The sequence below is a fragment of the Anas platyrhynchos genome, chromosome 1, assembly GCF_047663525.1.
Source record: "Anas platyrhynchos isolate ZD024472 breed Pekin duck chromosome 1, IASCAAS_PekinDuck_T2T, whole genome shotgun sequence".
Taxonomy (NCBI): Eukaryota; Metazoa; Chordata; class Aves; order Anseriformes; family Anatidae; genus Anas; species Anas platyrhynchos.
The window spans coordinates 1753094-1768257 of NC_092587.1; the positions used below are offsets into that span (position 1 = coordinate 1753094).

Genomic DNA, 15164 nt, shown 5'->3' on the forward strand with positions numbered 1-15164 from the left:
GCGGTCACGTGCCCCCTCCCCACGTGACCCCCCCCTTCCTCCTCTTCGGATGGGGGGGGGGGGGGTTGAAAAAGCTCCGCGCATGCGCGCGCCCACCCGGCGGCTCTCCCGCCGCCCTTCCCGCCCATTTCCCCGCCGCGCCCGCCGCCAGCCAATAGCGGCGCGGCTCCGCCCTTGATTGACAGCCGCCGGGGGGCGGGGCTGAGGCGGGTTCGTGAGGCGACGGAGCCCGCCCCTCCTCCCCCCCCCCCCCCCCCCTCCCTTTCCCTCCCTCCCTCCCCGTCTCCATTTTCTCGCCCCGTTCCCTCAGCCCCGGCTCCTCTGCCTCCGGCCCGGCCCCAGCGAGCCCCAGCACGGCCCCGCCGCCCGCTCAGCCGCCGCCATGAACGAGGAGTACGACGTGATCGTGCTGGGCACCGGCCTGACGGTGAGAGCAGCGCCCGACGCCGCCCCGAGGCCTGAGGCGGCCGCCGCCCCGCCGGGCCCCGCCGCGCCTCACGGGGCCCCCTCGGGCTTCACCCGCTTCCCGATGCTCCCCCCTCGGTTTTTTTCCTCAAGAATCCCGCCGGATTACAGCCCCCCCCGGCTCCTTTCCGCAATAATCCCGCCGGATTACAGCCCCCCTCCGGCTCATTTCATCAATAATCTCCTCATTTTATCGCTTCCCCTCCCTCAATAATCCCGCCGGATTATCTCTGCCCCCCCCTCCCCAATAATATCCCGAATTATCAGCCCCCCGATAATCTCATCGGGTTATCGCAGCCCCCTCCCCATTCCTTTCCTCAGCAATATCCATGGATTACAGCCCCCCAACCTCGTCCTTTCACCAATAATCCCCTCAGATTATCACCCCCCCCCCCCCAATCCCCACGGGTTATCACACCCCCTCTATTCCTTTCCCCCATAATCTCCCCAGGTTATCACCATCCCCTAATAATCTCCCCATTTTATCCCTTTTACTTTCCCTAATCTCCCCGGGTTATCACAGCGCCCCCCACCCCAAATAATCCCCCTGGGTTATCCCAACCCATCCAAACCTTTCCCTAATCTCCACAGGTTCTCCCAGCCCCACCCCCAATAATCCCCCTGGGTTATCCCAACCCATCCAAACCTTCCCCCAGTCTCCCTAAATTGCCCCCCCCAATAATCCCCTGGGGTTATCACACACCCCCAATAATCCCATAGGGTTATCACACCCCCTAATAATCCCATGGGGTTATCACCCCTCCCCATCCTTTTCCCCAATAACCCCCCCAGGTTATCGCATCCCCCCTTTCCCCCCGTAATCTCCCTAGGGTATCACAGCCCCCCCACCCTCCCTTCCCCAATAATCCCCCCGGATTATCACAACCCCCCCTGGACCCTTTTGGGGTGCTGAGCCCCACTGGAGACCAATTTTGCTGCCCGTGGGAGGAGGAGGCCCCAGGAAATGAGGTTCTTTGGCGGAGGTGGGGGACAGACGGGGACTCATCACCTATTTTTTTTTTTTTAAGAAAAAATACAAATTTTTTAACCTAATCTTGATTATTTCTCCCTCGCCTCCCCCCAAAAAAAGCCGTGTGGGGGGGTGCAGGTCTCTGGAGTCTCGCCCTCCCCGGAGCCGAACCCGGTTTTAGGGTGGAGGCAGAGCCGGTTACCGCTCCGCCTTTGCAGCCTTTGCAGCTCGCCAGCCAGCCCTGACTGCAGCAGGAGGGGGATGGGGCTGCGGGCGAGCCCTGGCGCAAATCCTTCTCGTTTTTCCCCCCAAAAAATCCCTCTGCTGTTGCTTTGGGGTCGGGGGGGGCTCGGTCATCCCTTGGCTCTCCCCGGGGGGAGCCATCGGGGCGCGGCGCTGGGGCTTTGTCCTATTGTCCTGGCAGGCTGCAAGAAGGGGGTAAAAAAAAAAAAAAGGGAAAAAATGGGAAAAAAAGAAACAAAATGGCAGCCTGCAAGGTTTGCTGGGGGCATTTCTGCTGCCTCCTGCCTCCGGGGAGGTGCTGCGGGTGCAGGGAGGGTTTTGGGGGGCGGCTGGGAGGCATTGTGAGGAGGGAAATAAATCGGAGGGGGTGGGTTGGAGGCTGCCTGCCCCGCTCCATCCCCGTTCCTTTCCTGCCTTTGTTTCCTCCGAGAGGTGGCAAGACAAAGAGGGATCTGCGGGGCTGCCTGTGAGGGTTTTTTTTTTTCCCCCCTTCCAGCTTCCCCTCTTAATAGGGACGCGTGCAGCAGGGTTGGTGCCCCAGGATCTGCTTGATTAGACCTCTCCCAGCATGGACACAGGTGTCCTAAACCCAGGAGGTGGCCCGAATAAAATGCACCAAGGGTGGGAGCGGCTGTAGGGTGAGCCCAGCTTTCCCCTTTCCTTTCATCCCTTCCTCTGAGCTGGCAGGAACAGCTCTGACAGGGAACCTTTTCCTAGGAAACCTGTCCTCAAACCTGTGTCCGCCTTCAGCGTAGCAAGGAAAGGAGATTTTTGGGGATAAAATATCAAAAACTGCTCAATAACCTCCTGGCAGGGGGGCCCTGATGGCCGGGAGCCCCGTTAAAATGGGAATTTCTGCTTGGGTAAAATTGACAAAAGGCCTCTTGTGGGATCGCTTCGGGGACGAGCTCGTGGTTGAGTTAAAAGGAATAAATTAGGGCTGGCTTCGAAGGTGTGCTGACCCGGAGAGCTGGTGCTGCTCCGAAATACCTGCTGGAGCGTGATGGGTGTCCTCTAGACCTGAGAAATTGGGATGTAAAACCCCCAAAATGTCCTTCTTTGGGCTGGCAAGCTGAGTGCCAGTGGACTCTGCGTTGGATTTTCGGACAGGCAGCGAGCGGCGGCTCTCCTGGAGGGCTTTTTTTTCTCCCCAGAGCAACACTTGGGTGATTTTTTAAAATAAAACCAACTCGTGAAGCCTTTATTTACAGAAGAGCCCCAGGTGGGCTGGTTGCGGTGTCAATTCTGGCTGCAGAATCGGACCAAGACAACCTGAGAACTGTTTTGATGGTTCTGGAAGCCCTGCAGCGATATCCCCGTCCTAAATTATGCTCCTCGAGCAGCCACGAAGATCCAAGACAGCCTCCGGGCTGGGATTCCCGTCTCCCAAAACAACATTTCCCTGTCAAAGCTGCCTCTTTGTGGGGTGGCTGCTGGGATTGGGGTCTCAGCAGGCCTCAATGGCTGTAGGGTCATTCCCTTGAGTGTTTTTAATCAGCCAGCAGGAGAGCACCCAGTGGTTTTGTTTCCTTTTGGGTTCACCCTAAATTTACGCCGCCGGGCTCTGAAAATCCCTCAAATCCCTCAGGGGCTGCTGGCTGCGCTCTGGACGGCGTGGGTTATCTGATGCAAACCCCAAATGCACCTGAACCTCCTCCCAGCAGAGGAACTCCGCCTTCCTGCAGGGTTCCCACCTGGAAAGGATTTGTGGGATCCTCCCCTCGGAGCTGTCAGATGGAACGATGCTGCCTCGAGTGTTATGGCTGGGAGAAAATCCTACAAACCCGCCTCCTCCCTGCCGTTCCTGAAGGTTTCCGCAAGCAAAAGGCCATCCCACCACCAGTTTCACGAGAGAGAAGCACTGATGGACTTGAGCATGGAAACCCCAACGCCTCCAGCTTCCCCTTTACTCCCCATTTGGGGTTTTTCGTGGATTTCTCTCCACATTTGGGTTTTTTCATGGATTTCTACGGGATGTGCCACCTCTAAACCTCCAACCGGCGCCCGCACGAGGTTTCCTCGGAGCTGCTCTGAGTGCCGCAGCTTTTCCTGCTGGTGCTGCCAGCAGCCACTTAATTTTACCCATTTATGCAGGATTTCTGCTCAGAAAGCTACGGGGTTTGAACCCTGAAGCTCCCCCCTTCTTTTTTTTTTCCTGCCTGAGCAGCCTCCAGCCCTTCCCAGGCTCTTTTTCCTCCCTCCCCAGCCCGAGCGCCGTGGCTGAGCCATCGTGGCTGCCAACGGGAACTGCTGAGCTGGGAGGACGATCCCAAACCCCATTGTGCCTCCTGCAGCGCGCTGTCAGCTCGGCGGCTGCGATGGGAAACGACCGCAGGAGGCCCCAGCGGGATCCGCAGGAACCCGGGGGATAAAAACGGAGCTGCCAAAGGGGCCTCGGATGGAACAGCGCCGTGGTGCCTCACCAAAATCCCCATTTCAGCGTTTAGAGGGCGTGAAATGAGGTTGGAAAGGCGTTTGGGAGCTGTTCTGTCTTCTCCAGGAACCTAAATTTGCTGTGGGGTGGTGCTGGCTGTGGGAATGGGGGCTTGGGGGAGAAAACCCCGAGTTACAGCGGAGACAACTGGCTCTGGTTTGGGTTCAGGCGAGGAAGCCACGCTGGCTGGCGGCGATGCCCCAGGTCACGGCAGTAAATCATTAACGTTTTCACTGGCACCATAAAGGCCACCTGTGCTTCCTCCACGTTGTAGGGTTCGTGGCTCTCTGGCGGTGTTGGAATATGGGATTAATATGGGATTTGAGACAGCTACGTATGCTTGGAGGCTCTCTGCCTGCTGCTGCGTCTGGGAAAACGCGGAGGGGCTTTGGGACAGCAGGGAGCTGGCGTGGAGGATACCCTAAAAGGAGCAGCTGGTGGATCACGGAGAGGTTTTGTGGGGTGTGGGGGCTGATTCTGCTCACAAATTTTGGGGGCAGAGCGTTGGGAATCACTCAGCTGGTTCTACGGGGCCACCGCTTGCGTCCCTCCGCGATTAGGCTCAGCCTCTTGGTGTCGCCTTCAGCCGCAGCAGCTGATCCCCTGCTCGGGTGTAATCCCAGGGGGTACAGAGCAAGGGTAGCGGTGTGTCCGCTGAGGTCATAAAAATCCTAAATGGCTTCATCCCATCTTCGAGCTACCTGCGCCTTCCCAGAGCAATTCTGACTGTCCTGCGTGGCGAATCCCAAAGATTGGGGTTTTGCTGATGCTTCCTGGAGCCCTTCGGGGCAGGATCTCACGCTCCTGGTGTCACCCGTAAGGGCTGGCGCTGCCCCTCTTAAGAGGATGAATGTCATTAACCCGATAGCTGGTGCTTTAGGAGCACGGATTTCCCGATCCTAAATACGTCAGCTTGTTTAGGGGAGCCCTGTGCAGTTGAAACGCCTGATTTGGCTTACCCAGCGTTGACCAAACCTCCTAACGGGTTAATCCACCCCAAGCAGAGGTTTTTCGGGTTGTAGGTTTGCTTCTGAGAGGCCACCGGCGTGTTTCTTCGAAGGACTGCCCAAACCTTCAAACCTGGGCTGCGAGAGAGCATCGGTAGCGCAAACAGAAGGATTCCCAAAGCCAAATAACCTCTCCTCGTGTCTTTTTTGTTCCCTCTGCGTGTAGGAATGCATCCTCTCCGGGATCATGTCGGTGAACGGGAAGAAAGTCCTGCACATGGATCGTAACTCGTACTACGGAGGGGAAAGCGCGTCCATTACACCCCTGGAGGATGTAAGTACGGGGGCTGACACCCGGCTATCGCGTCCCCCCCGGGCTTTTCTTTTGGGGCAGATCCAAAATTAATTCCTCGTTAAGGCTTTGCTTTGAGGAAAAACATTTTATGGCACCAATAACAATTTATGGCCATTTGTAAACACACCAGATAAATATTTAAAATATTAAAACTGGGGAATCTGCATCGAGTTCATGGTGGAGGCTGCCCCTCTCCTGAAGCAGGCGTTTTGCTCGGGTTCCCTGCAGCCGTGTTAAACGGTGTTTTGGTTCAGCAGGTCCTAAATTGCCAAGTTTTTAAAGCCTTGGGAGGAAGAAAGGATGGGGGAGCAAAATAATGCTGCCTGGTTCTCATCATAAGAGCTCCCTGGATGCGCTTTGTGGGTTTGCATCAGAAATTCAACTGGAATTAAAACCCTGGCCAAAAGCTTGCTTGTGTTCTGCTGGGGGAGTGGAGGGGGTGGAAAGTGTGTGCATGTGTGGGAGGAAGCCCACCCGTGCGTATTTCCTCTGTGCCAACGAGTTTTGTGTTCTCTCCCAAGCTCTACAAAAGGTTTAATCTACCAGGAACTCCGCCGGAATCTATGGGGCGAGGACGGGACTGGAACGTGGACCTAATTCCCAAATTCCTCATGGCTAACGGTGAGCACTGCCAGCTCCAAAACTGCCTCCTGAGCCTAGCTTGGGACCCTCAGGTGGGGTCGGTGGTCGGTCCTGGAATCAAATAAAGATCCCTAAATGGTATTAATGAAGGAGGTGCTGGAAACTCACTTCACTTGGCCTGCACGTGGACAGGTTTTAGGAATTTCTGCTCTTCCTGCCTTTGGCTGTGCACCTCTCAAACTTGGGAGGCGGCTCCAGCTTGGAGCACTCAGCCGTAGCCTGTGTTTTGGGTTCTAACGACCCTTTTCCAGCATCCTCCCCTGAAATATCTGCGTTTTTAATGCCATGAGCTCCTGCACTATCGTTATCCCGTGGCTTAGGGAGGAATCCCCTTTATTAGCCCACTTTTTTCCTACGTTACAGCTTGCAGACTCTCACCCCTTGTTGGTGCCGTGAGCCCTCGTCCTTTAATCTGAGAGTTGTGGTGCTGAGACAGCTCTTCTAGACCAAATCCATGATCAATGAAGTTTTTTTTATCAGTGGAAACCAGTTCAGGGGCAGCTCGCTGCCAAATATTGAGCACTGGCTACTGGAATCTCACATCCCTGAAGCAGAAGGGGGTGGGTGTGTTCTGTAGGGCCAGCCCTCTTCAGGATTAGTGCAGTGGAAGAAGGGTTGGTTCCAGACAAGGTTTGGTCACTGCTTTCAGCTTATTTCTAACTCACCTAAAAATCCCTCGAGGTGTGCTCCTGAGGGACAGCATCCTTCTGGGGATGTAAGGGGGTAAACCAGGGAGGAATTTAGGGTAAATCGGTGGACAATCAACGTGCAGAACATGCTAGATTCTAACAGGGAGGGTGAGAAGCTGTTTTGGGCCAAAAACACGGCCCTGTTGGTTGTGCTGAGCGTGAATAAACTGCAGGGAGCAGAGCAGCAGCGCGTTAACGTGCTGCAGGAGGGCTGGTGGAAACTGCAGAAATGACAAGAAAGCTCTCAACTGCCTGTAAAAAAAAATTAAAGCCGTGAAGCAACACGCTGGTGAGTGTTTGCTGCTCCCTGCCTGTCACACGGAGGAGTGGGTTGGGTGTGGGGCTGCTCTGGGAGGGATTTTGTGGTGCTGGAAGAGCTGCCTGCATCCCCCGCCTCCTCCCAGCTTCTGAACGACCCCTTGGCTTCTCCTTCACAGGTCAGTTGGTAAAGATGCTGCTCTACACAGAAGTCACTCGCTACTTAGACTTCAAGGTGATCGAGGGGAGCTTTGTCTACAAGGGAGGGAAGATCTACAAAGTTCCTTCCACTGAGGCAGAAGCCTTGGCATCCAGTGAGTAGTCGCGCTTGATTTTATTTCCTCCTGAGGCCATCGTCCCTAAATGGGTTTAAATACCAGAATATTTGGTCTGTGCTCATGTCAAAAAAGGTTTTAGCCTGATCCTGTGGTGCTGTGTGTCGGCTCCATCACTGTAACAAGTTATGCTTAGTGTAGGATTCTTCTGCACCTCCTCTGACTTCAGGCACCGCTTGCAGTGTGGGTCTGGGCTTCCTGAGCCTTGAGCTCCTGTTTTCATGGAGTTTTTGAGGAAGGAGAACTCTGCAGGATTTTCCTTCCTCGTAAGCCCCAAATGTAACCTTTTGCTTCCAGATCTCCCAGAAATATTTAGTGTCAGGTCCTGGTTGGATGGGATTATGTGAAAAACGTTACATTTATCAGCAAGCAAACCAGAATGACTAATTCCACGTGGCACCCAGCTCAGTCTTAATTCTTTTTGGCTACCTAAATTCCACTCTGGAGATAAAACTACTGCAGAACAGCTTAGTGAGGTGCCTTAGGAGCTAGCAGAGGGCAGTCCAGGACATGTAGAGACCCATCGTGTGGTCAAGCAGCGCTTGGAAATAAGGCTCCCTGTGTGCTGCTCGTCTGGATGCCGGAGCCTTCCTCGTGACAGACACCCCTGGTGCTGCTGTGAAGCAATCGGTTGTTCTTCAGCTTGGCTGCGTCGCTGTCCTCCAGCGAGCCTCTTCGGAGGCTGAGGCTGGCAGGAGGAGGAGGAGGTGCCTTTGTTGCTGTCTTCTCCTTCACGTTTCAGCAGGCCCGGTCTTGCTTCTCCAATTTGTAGAGAATTAAAATGCTTAAAGGGTGCCTCGTGCGATCTCGCATGGGGAAATTTTTGACTCCAGCAAAAATTTTTTGACTTTAGTAGCTTTGTGGGTTTGACAGCGTCTCGTTTTCAGGCTTGATGGGCTTGTTCGAGAAACGCCGCTTCAGGAAATTCCTCGTGTACGTGGCCAACTTCGACGAGAATGATCCCCGAACTTTTGAGGGCGTCGATCCCAAGAAGACCACCATGCGTGACGTGTACAAGAAGTTCGACCTGGGGCAGGATGTTATCGACTTCACGGGCCATGCCCTCGCGCTCTACAGGACTGACGAGTAAGTGTGGCTTCCCCTGGGGCTCGCAGCTCATGCCCCGTGGGATCTGGGGGGGGATATCCTGCAGTGTCTGTCCCTGGGTGCCACGTGGACCTTCAAACTCCTCTGCTGATGGGGTATTTATATCTTCTGTGCTCCTGGGGTTGATGCAACATCTCCTTCCCCAGTGAAACCCCTTGTGACGTGAAGCCCTTCTGAAAGGGCACCTCAGGGGAAGTTCTTGCTCGGAGCAGCCAGCGGGTGGGGAAGGGAACGTCACGGGAAGTGAAAGTTCCATTTTTCTGAGCGTATTCTGCCCTAAACTTTGGTTTTATGAATCGCTGCAAACCTTCTAACTGCCCTCTCCAGCTATCTAGATCAACCATGCCAAGAAACAATCAACAGGATCAAGCTCTACAGCGAGTCGCTGGCTAGGTACGGTAAAAGCCCCTACCTGTACCCCCTCTATGGCCTCGGAGAGCTGCCACAGGGATTTGCAAGGTGAGAACTTGGCTTTGGGGTTATCTCAGCCCTGCTGGGGGGGAGAATCAGGTGTGTGGGGTTGATGCTGCATAAAAATCCTGCTGTTGTTAACGCTTCTCACGCTGTCTAAGTCGAGAAGCGATTCTGTGTGTGACATTTCTGGTCCCTGTGGCGTTTGTGCTGTGTTGTGCCGAGCAGATCCTTTTTATCTGGCTCCGATGGCACCTGTAACTCCCTCCAAACGCTGGCTGGTGCCTTGCAGGAGGACTGGCAGGCAGCAGCCACTGCCTGGATGGTTAAACAGCATATTTTGAAATGATTTAAGTCTAATAATGTGCGATTTGTCCAAGTGGAACAGAAAGAAGGGGCTGGGAGGGCTGTTAAAAATAGTAATTAAAAAAAAAAACTGGAATATGCTCAAACGGCTTTATTCTTGCAGGCTAAGTGCTATATACGGAGGCACCTACATGCTGAACAAGCCCATTGAAGAAATTGTGATAGAAAACGGCAAAGTGGTTGGCGTCAAATCTGAAGGGGAGGTACGGTGCCCGCCGCTTCTTCCCTTACCCCTGACCCCGCATCTCAGAACCGAGGCTGGCGGAGTTCTGCTCCCTGCCAGCTCGTTCTCGTAGGGATCTCGAGAAGCCTTGATGGTGAGGAGCACAGTGCAGTAATCCCAGAGTTGGGGCGAGTCTTGAGGGAGTGGCAAGGTTGCTTTTTAAATAAATCAGGCTGGTAAAACTGGAAAGGAGCGTGGTGTGTCTAACCTGGGCACAAAACCGTTCTGCCCTTGACAATAAGTTTTAGCTTTGAGCTTTTCCACAGCTTCTTCTCAAGCTGGCAGTATAAAACTAACCAGCAAGAGTGCTGCGAGCTGCTGGGAAGCTATAAATGCGCTTCCAAACGCAGCGTGAGCTTTGTAGGACAGCTTAGCCCTCCCTGGTGGGGTAACGTGTCCCGCCTGGGTATGGGTGACACGTCCTGGCTAGCAGCAGAGGTGATAATCCACGCTACAGACTGATGTGCCCAAGTGCAGGCTGCCTGGAGGCTTCAGATGGGCCAAACGTTAAACTCTTACCGTGATAACGAGTTCTGGTTTGAGGTAGTCAGTCCTTACCTGCTTGTTTTGGCCTCAAGCACAGCAATTTGTGGTCCTGGCCTGGAAGGAGCAGGCTGTGCGGTGGTCAAAACATGTTTTGTATCCTGAGTGATGCGGGGAAGGTGTGATCAGCCCCCCAACTTCATGGGGTGGGTGCTGCCACCGGGATTGTCCGAGCTGCGCTGCTGGCAGCGGAATAAAAGCCTCGTGCAGCCGGGACAGGGATGGCCACCTCGTAGAGCTCTCAATTTTTCCCCTAAGCCAGCAGGTTCCCGGGCTGCCCGCGCGTTGCTCACTCGCTGCCTGTCCTCTCCCGCAGGTGGCTCGCTGCAAACAGCTCATCTGCGACCCCAGCTACGTCTCGGACCGGGTGACGAAGGTTGGCCAGGTGATTCGGGTCATCTGCATCCTGAGCCACCCCATCAAGAACACGAACGACGCCAACTCGTGCCAGATCATCATTCCACAGAACCAGGTCAACCGGAAATCAGGTGCGCACGCAGGTCTCGGGGTTGAGGCAGCAGCACAGGTCTCAGGTGGCCTCGCAGTGCATGCTCTGATGAGAAGCAAACTGCATTTATTGCAGCTCCTGGGGTGGTTTCTGTGCCTTTTTCCTGGAAAGGGACCTTTTTAGTGTGCTTTTTCTCCAGGAGAAGCCTTCTGGCTTCATTCTGGGCTCCACAGCACTTGCACGGAGCTTTCTAACCCCCGCGTGGCTTTGCTCTTCTGCTCCCCGGGTGTGTTCTGCTCCCTGGGTGTACTCGGGGGTTTGTTTGGTGCTGCTGCTGCCTGACAGAGCTGCTGGCACCCGTCAGAACCGTGGGATGGGGCTGAGGGAGTGTGCAGGCTGGATGGGAGCTGCAGCAGCGTTGCTTTAGTCCTGCAGAACCGTCCCCTTGTCCTTGGTGAGCTACAAGAAGCTGAATTTGGGGATCTCGCGGGGCTGCTCGTGTCCAAGCCCCTCAGTCGAGGCAGGGCAAGGACCCCTCTGCTCTCAGAAATGGACTTAAACAAGGCTAGGAGGTAGAAAGAGTCAGGGGAACAGGAAAAGGTGTTATGGGTATGTGAGGAAGAGGAGGCTTTGGGGCTGAGGAGGGCCCGACAGGCTGTGGGATCGCCTGGTGACCCGTGACTGCTGCCCTTCCCCAGATATCTACGTCTGCATGATCTCCTCTGCACACAACGTGGCGGCGCAGGGGAAGTACATCGCCATCGCCAGCACCACCGTGGAAACCGCGGACCCAGAGAAAGAGATCAAGCCGGCCTTGGACCTCCTGGAGCCCATCGAGCAGAAGTAAGAGCCCAGCGAGCCCCCTTCCACCCCCCCCCCCTCACCTCACCCCTCTGCGGCGCGTTGAAAACCCAAATTTCCTCTGCACCTTGTCTGATCGCACGCTGGGCAGACCAACAGCCTCTTATTTTGCTCTTTTCCCACTGCTGCAGCTACTCAGTGATGCTTTAAAACCCTGCTGAAGGATTTTTTTCTCCTTTTTCTTCCAGGTTCGTTAGCATCAGCGACCTGTTTGCACCGACTGACCTGGGAACCGAGAGCCAGGTTTGTAGCTGGGGGCGGCGGGGGCGCGAGGAGGGGGCCGGGCCCGGTGCTCAACCTCCTGCTTCTCTCTCCCCAGATTTTCATTTCTCGCACCTACGACGCGACCACTCACTTCGAGACGACGTGCGATGACATCAAGGATATTTATAAGAGGATGATGGGATCAGAGTTTGACTTTGAAGAGATGAAACGCAAGAAGAACGATATCTACGGGGAGGAGGAGCAGCAGTAATGAGAATCTCTAATTAGGAGAAATTAAATCGGCTAATATGAATATATAAGGAACTTAATGAACACTGTATGAAATTCAATATTGTAAGGCCTGCTTTTGTAATCCCATCTCTGAGAGATTGAAGAGTACTGCACTGGTAATGTTCCCCTTTTGGATATCATGTGTTAATTATTTCATTCTAGTAGGGCTGCTGTCCAGAATCTGGCAAATTACTGACTGATTTAATGACTAACCTCGTAAGTGAAAGGCAAGACTGAACCTTTTTTTTTTTTTTTGCAGACGTAGACGTTGGTGCAGATTGAGATAACTCATTGACAGCTGTGTCTTACCTTGTATTTTTAATCATTTGTAAACATCCTTCACAATTATGTGCTTCTGGTGAGCTAGTAGACGTGACAGTTGTCACTCAAACCTGATATCAAGGAAAATAGAAACTGAGCACTCCATTTATTGTGGACAGCATCCCTAAAGTCTCTCCCATCAATCTAACTCTGTGGCAAGTTGTATTATGGACAAAGCCCACATCTATTGTAGCAGCAAATGTTGGCTTAGTTCTGGGCACAGAACTTAACCTCCACTTCAGCTTCTCAAACTGTTTACATCGGTTGGGACACAGCTGTGCCTAAGGCTCCTTTGTGTTTTAATCTTAATAAAATTGAGAGAACAAATTACAGAGCAGGCAAGATGTGGAAGTATTTTCTGTCCCCTGGTGGCTTCTCAGACGGACCAAACGGCGCTGCGGTATCGGTATGACAGAGCCTGTGCTTCTCGTGTCTCCTGAAGGCTCCAAATGATTTCTGTACTGCGAAGTAAAGCCAAATTCTGGAAAACCAGTCCTGTGCTCTGGTCTGATTCACTTCAGTTGGACGAGCAGCCTCTCTTCGCCGAGATCCCTTGGATCTCTGCTTGCCAGGGCGAAATTCCTCCTAGAAAAAGGGCTCAGGCTTCTGGGGTTTGGCTTCCGAGGCCCTGCTGCTTTCAGGGCTGCTTCTGGCAGGGGAGATGATGCAGCAGCACAAGGCTGGTCGCTGTCTGCGTGCTCTCTGCAGCCACCCCCTAGTGCCTGCCTCTAGGAACAGCATTTCTGGCTGCAGCACCACCTAATCCTGCTCTCGTGGCTCTTTTGCAGGGTGCTGCTTGTGCTTCACCTCCTCGGTGGTGAAAAATGTGCGGCCCCTGGCTCAGAGCGAGGTGCAGGTGCAGGGGGCAGGTATTTTGAGGCGCAGGGCTTGCTTTCAGCCCTGTTAGAAGCAGGGAAAATGCCCTGCAACAGCTTTTCTCTGCACCTCTCGTGGCTGCTGAAGAGGGAAGCAAAGCAGGCTGTTGGCTCGCAGCTCCTGCACCCGGCGCTGCTCGATTTGGGCTCCTTCCTCCCTTGCTCGGGGCTTTCAGCGCTTCCTCCCCTGGCTGCTGGCGCCGTTGCGGGAAGCTCGGTGCCCTTCTCGCCGCCGCACCAGGCCCGTGGTGGTGGCCGCAGGGGAAATTCCCCCTTCCCCTGGGCTGCTTCTCCTACCTGGGAGCAGGAGCACCCGACCCAGAGACCAGCCACGCGGGGAGGTTTTCAGGTTTTAATAGACAAACTCTATACAAAGTCATCCTGTACACAGCTTCTCACGTCATTACACTTTAAAAAAAAAAAAGAAACACAACCAAAAAAAAAACAAAGCACCGAAGGACAACCGCGGCCTCCGCCTGCGTACGGAGGGGCTCTCGCAAAGGTCCTCGGCGCTGTTTTTCTTCATGGTGTGTGTTCGTTTGACCTACCATAAATAAAAGGGTTTTGTTCTGGCATTTACAAGACTTCCTCGTGCTGGAAAGCATCCCAAGTCCCAGCAGTGAAATGGTACCGAGAGGCTGACTCCAAATGTAGTGTAGAGGCCGCCGGCTGCCCCGACAGCTGGGCAATGGTCCCCAAACAGAGCTTTTAAGACATCCACCCCCCCGCCCCCCCCCCAGCTTCGAACGCATGCATCTTGTGTACAGCGACGGCCACGTGGAAAATGCTTTTACTACAGCCGGCTCCGATGGCTCCTAACCTTCAGGGAAACTGCTGCTCCTTCCGTGTTCCTATTCCTTCCCCTCTCGGCTGCTCTAACTGCTTAAAACCACCGCAATAACTTAAAACCGTAACGCGAACGGAACCTCTGCCCTACACCCAACTCGATGGCGGGGAAGAAAAAAATCCCCGCCAGGCTTTCTTGGCCATCTTTTAAATAATTTCTATGTACAGAACTGAAGCCAACCCGCCCCTGGATGGGGCGCCAGGACGCGGGGGGCCGGACCTGCAGAGGATCACAACGCCCCCGGCAGCGCTGCGGGGACCCAGGGAGGAGCCCTTCGTCACCTGCAAGACAGAGAGGTGGCACTGTCACTGTCACTGTCACTGCCCCGCTCCCCTCGTGGCTCCAGGCAGCAGCACCAAGGTTTCAGGGTCCTGCAGGCGGCCCCTTGGGATCCCAGCTCGCTGCAGACACCCAGGAGCTGTTCCCGGTGTGTTTTCATCCCGTTTCTCTACAATTTGCTGCTTTTTTTGGGGGAAAAAGGGGGTCGATCCCAAGCTCCCCCCCTCCTCTCCCTTACCAGTAGCTTCTCCGAAACGGGGCTGCCACTTTCTGCACCGTCCCAAGGAAGGTGTTGACGTCGGCCACGAGGATTCCTTTGCTTTCGAAGAGCTCCCTGCTGGCGCCGGGTTTTTCTGCAAGAGGAGGAGCGGCACAAAGTCAGACACGCACCCGGGAACTGTGCTGAGACCTACAGAAAATGCCCCCAAATCCCACCGCGGTTATTCTGTTTTGCAAATGTGAGCAGATTTCATGACAGCGCCTCGCAACCAAGCCAAGCCACGATTAGAGCGTGACACAAAGCCAGCCACAGGCCCGAAAACCTGCCAGGATTTACCAGACCTCCCCAAAAAATCTGTTCATTTTGCCTTTTACAGCACGGATTCACCGTGAGATGGCCCACACCGCACCCACACCTCAAAACAGTGATTCTGGCAGAAACAGGAGTGAAAATAAAGGCGATTCTTGTCCCACCCGTCCCGCAGAGTTTTTGGGGGGCTGAGGGCAGCAGGAGCGGCGCCCGGAGCCTGTCCTTACCCGTGAGGTACACGGCGAACCTGGCGCTGACGTGCTGGACCTGCAGGTTCAACAAACACTTCACGTACTCGGAGCTGGGGGACGCGCGGGAGTCGCAGGCGTGGTAGTGCAGCACCTCGATCAGCTCGGCTCCCTGGCATGATTTTAGGATCAAGCTCTTCTTCTGGGCATTGGTGTCCCATCTGCGGGGAGAGGGGCAAGGTGAAGCAGCCGGGGGCGAGGGGCAGCGCCCTTCTCCTGCCCAGGGAGCAAGCAGGCAGGATGGGACTGGCTTTTCCCCCTTAAATGCTTCTT

General features: G+C 54.6%; 2 protein-coding genes across 5 annotated transcripts in view; one reads left to right on the plus strand and one right to left on the minus strand.

The window, feature by feature from the left end:
• Positions 1-209: 209 nt before the first annotated feature.
• GDI2 (GDP dissociation inhibitor 2) lies at positions 210-12605 on the plus strand. Its single transcript, XM_027461439.3, has 11 exons — positions 210-427; positions 5286-5393; positions 5936-6035; positions 7183-7317; positions 8226-8424; positions 8773-8904; positions 9326-9425; positions 10305-10476; positions 11135-11279; positions 11486-11540; positions 11617-12605. Exons 1-11 carry the CDS (start codon positions 383-385, stop codon positions 11770-11772), a joined length of 1347 nt encoding a protein of 448 aa, XP_027317240.1. The 5' UTR covers positions 210-382; the 3' UTR covers positions 11773-12605.
• Positions 12606-13326: 721 nt separating this feature from the next.
• Positions 13327-15164, minus strand: part of TASOR2 (transcription activation suppressor family member 2) — a 32901-nt gene continuing 31063 nt past the window's right edge. For 3 of the 4 annotated variants that reach the window (XM_072039955.1, XM_072039883.1, XM_072039978.1), the window contains exons 23-25: positions 14871-15052; positions 14353-14467; positions 13327-14116 (exon numbers count right to left, since the gene is read on the minus strand). In XM_072039955.1, coding sequence (XP_071896056.1) covers positions 14113-14116; positions 14353-14467; positions 14871-15052 — 301 coding nt within the window. In that variant the 3' untranslated portion in view covers positions 13327-14112. Of the gene's footprint in view, positions 14117-14348; positions 14468-14870; positions 15053-15164 lie in introns of those variants that run through there. The other variant, XM_072039917.1, reaches the window with a different exon arrangement.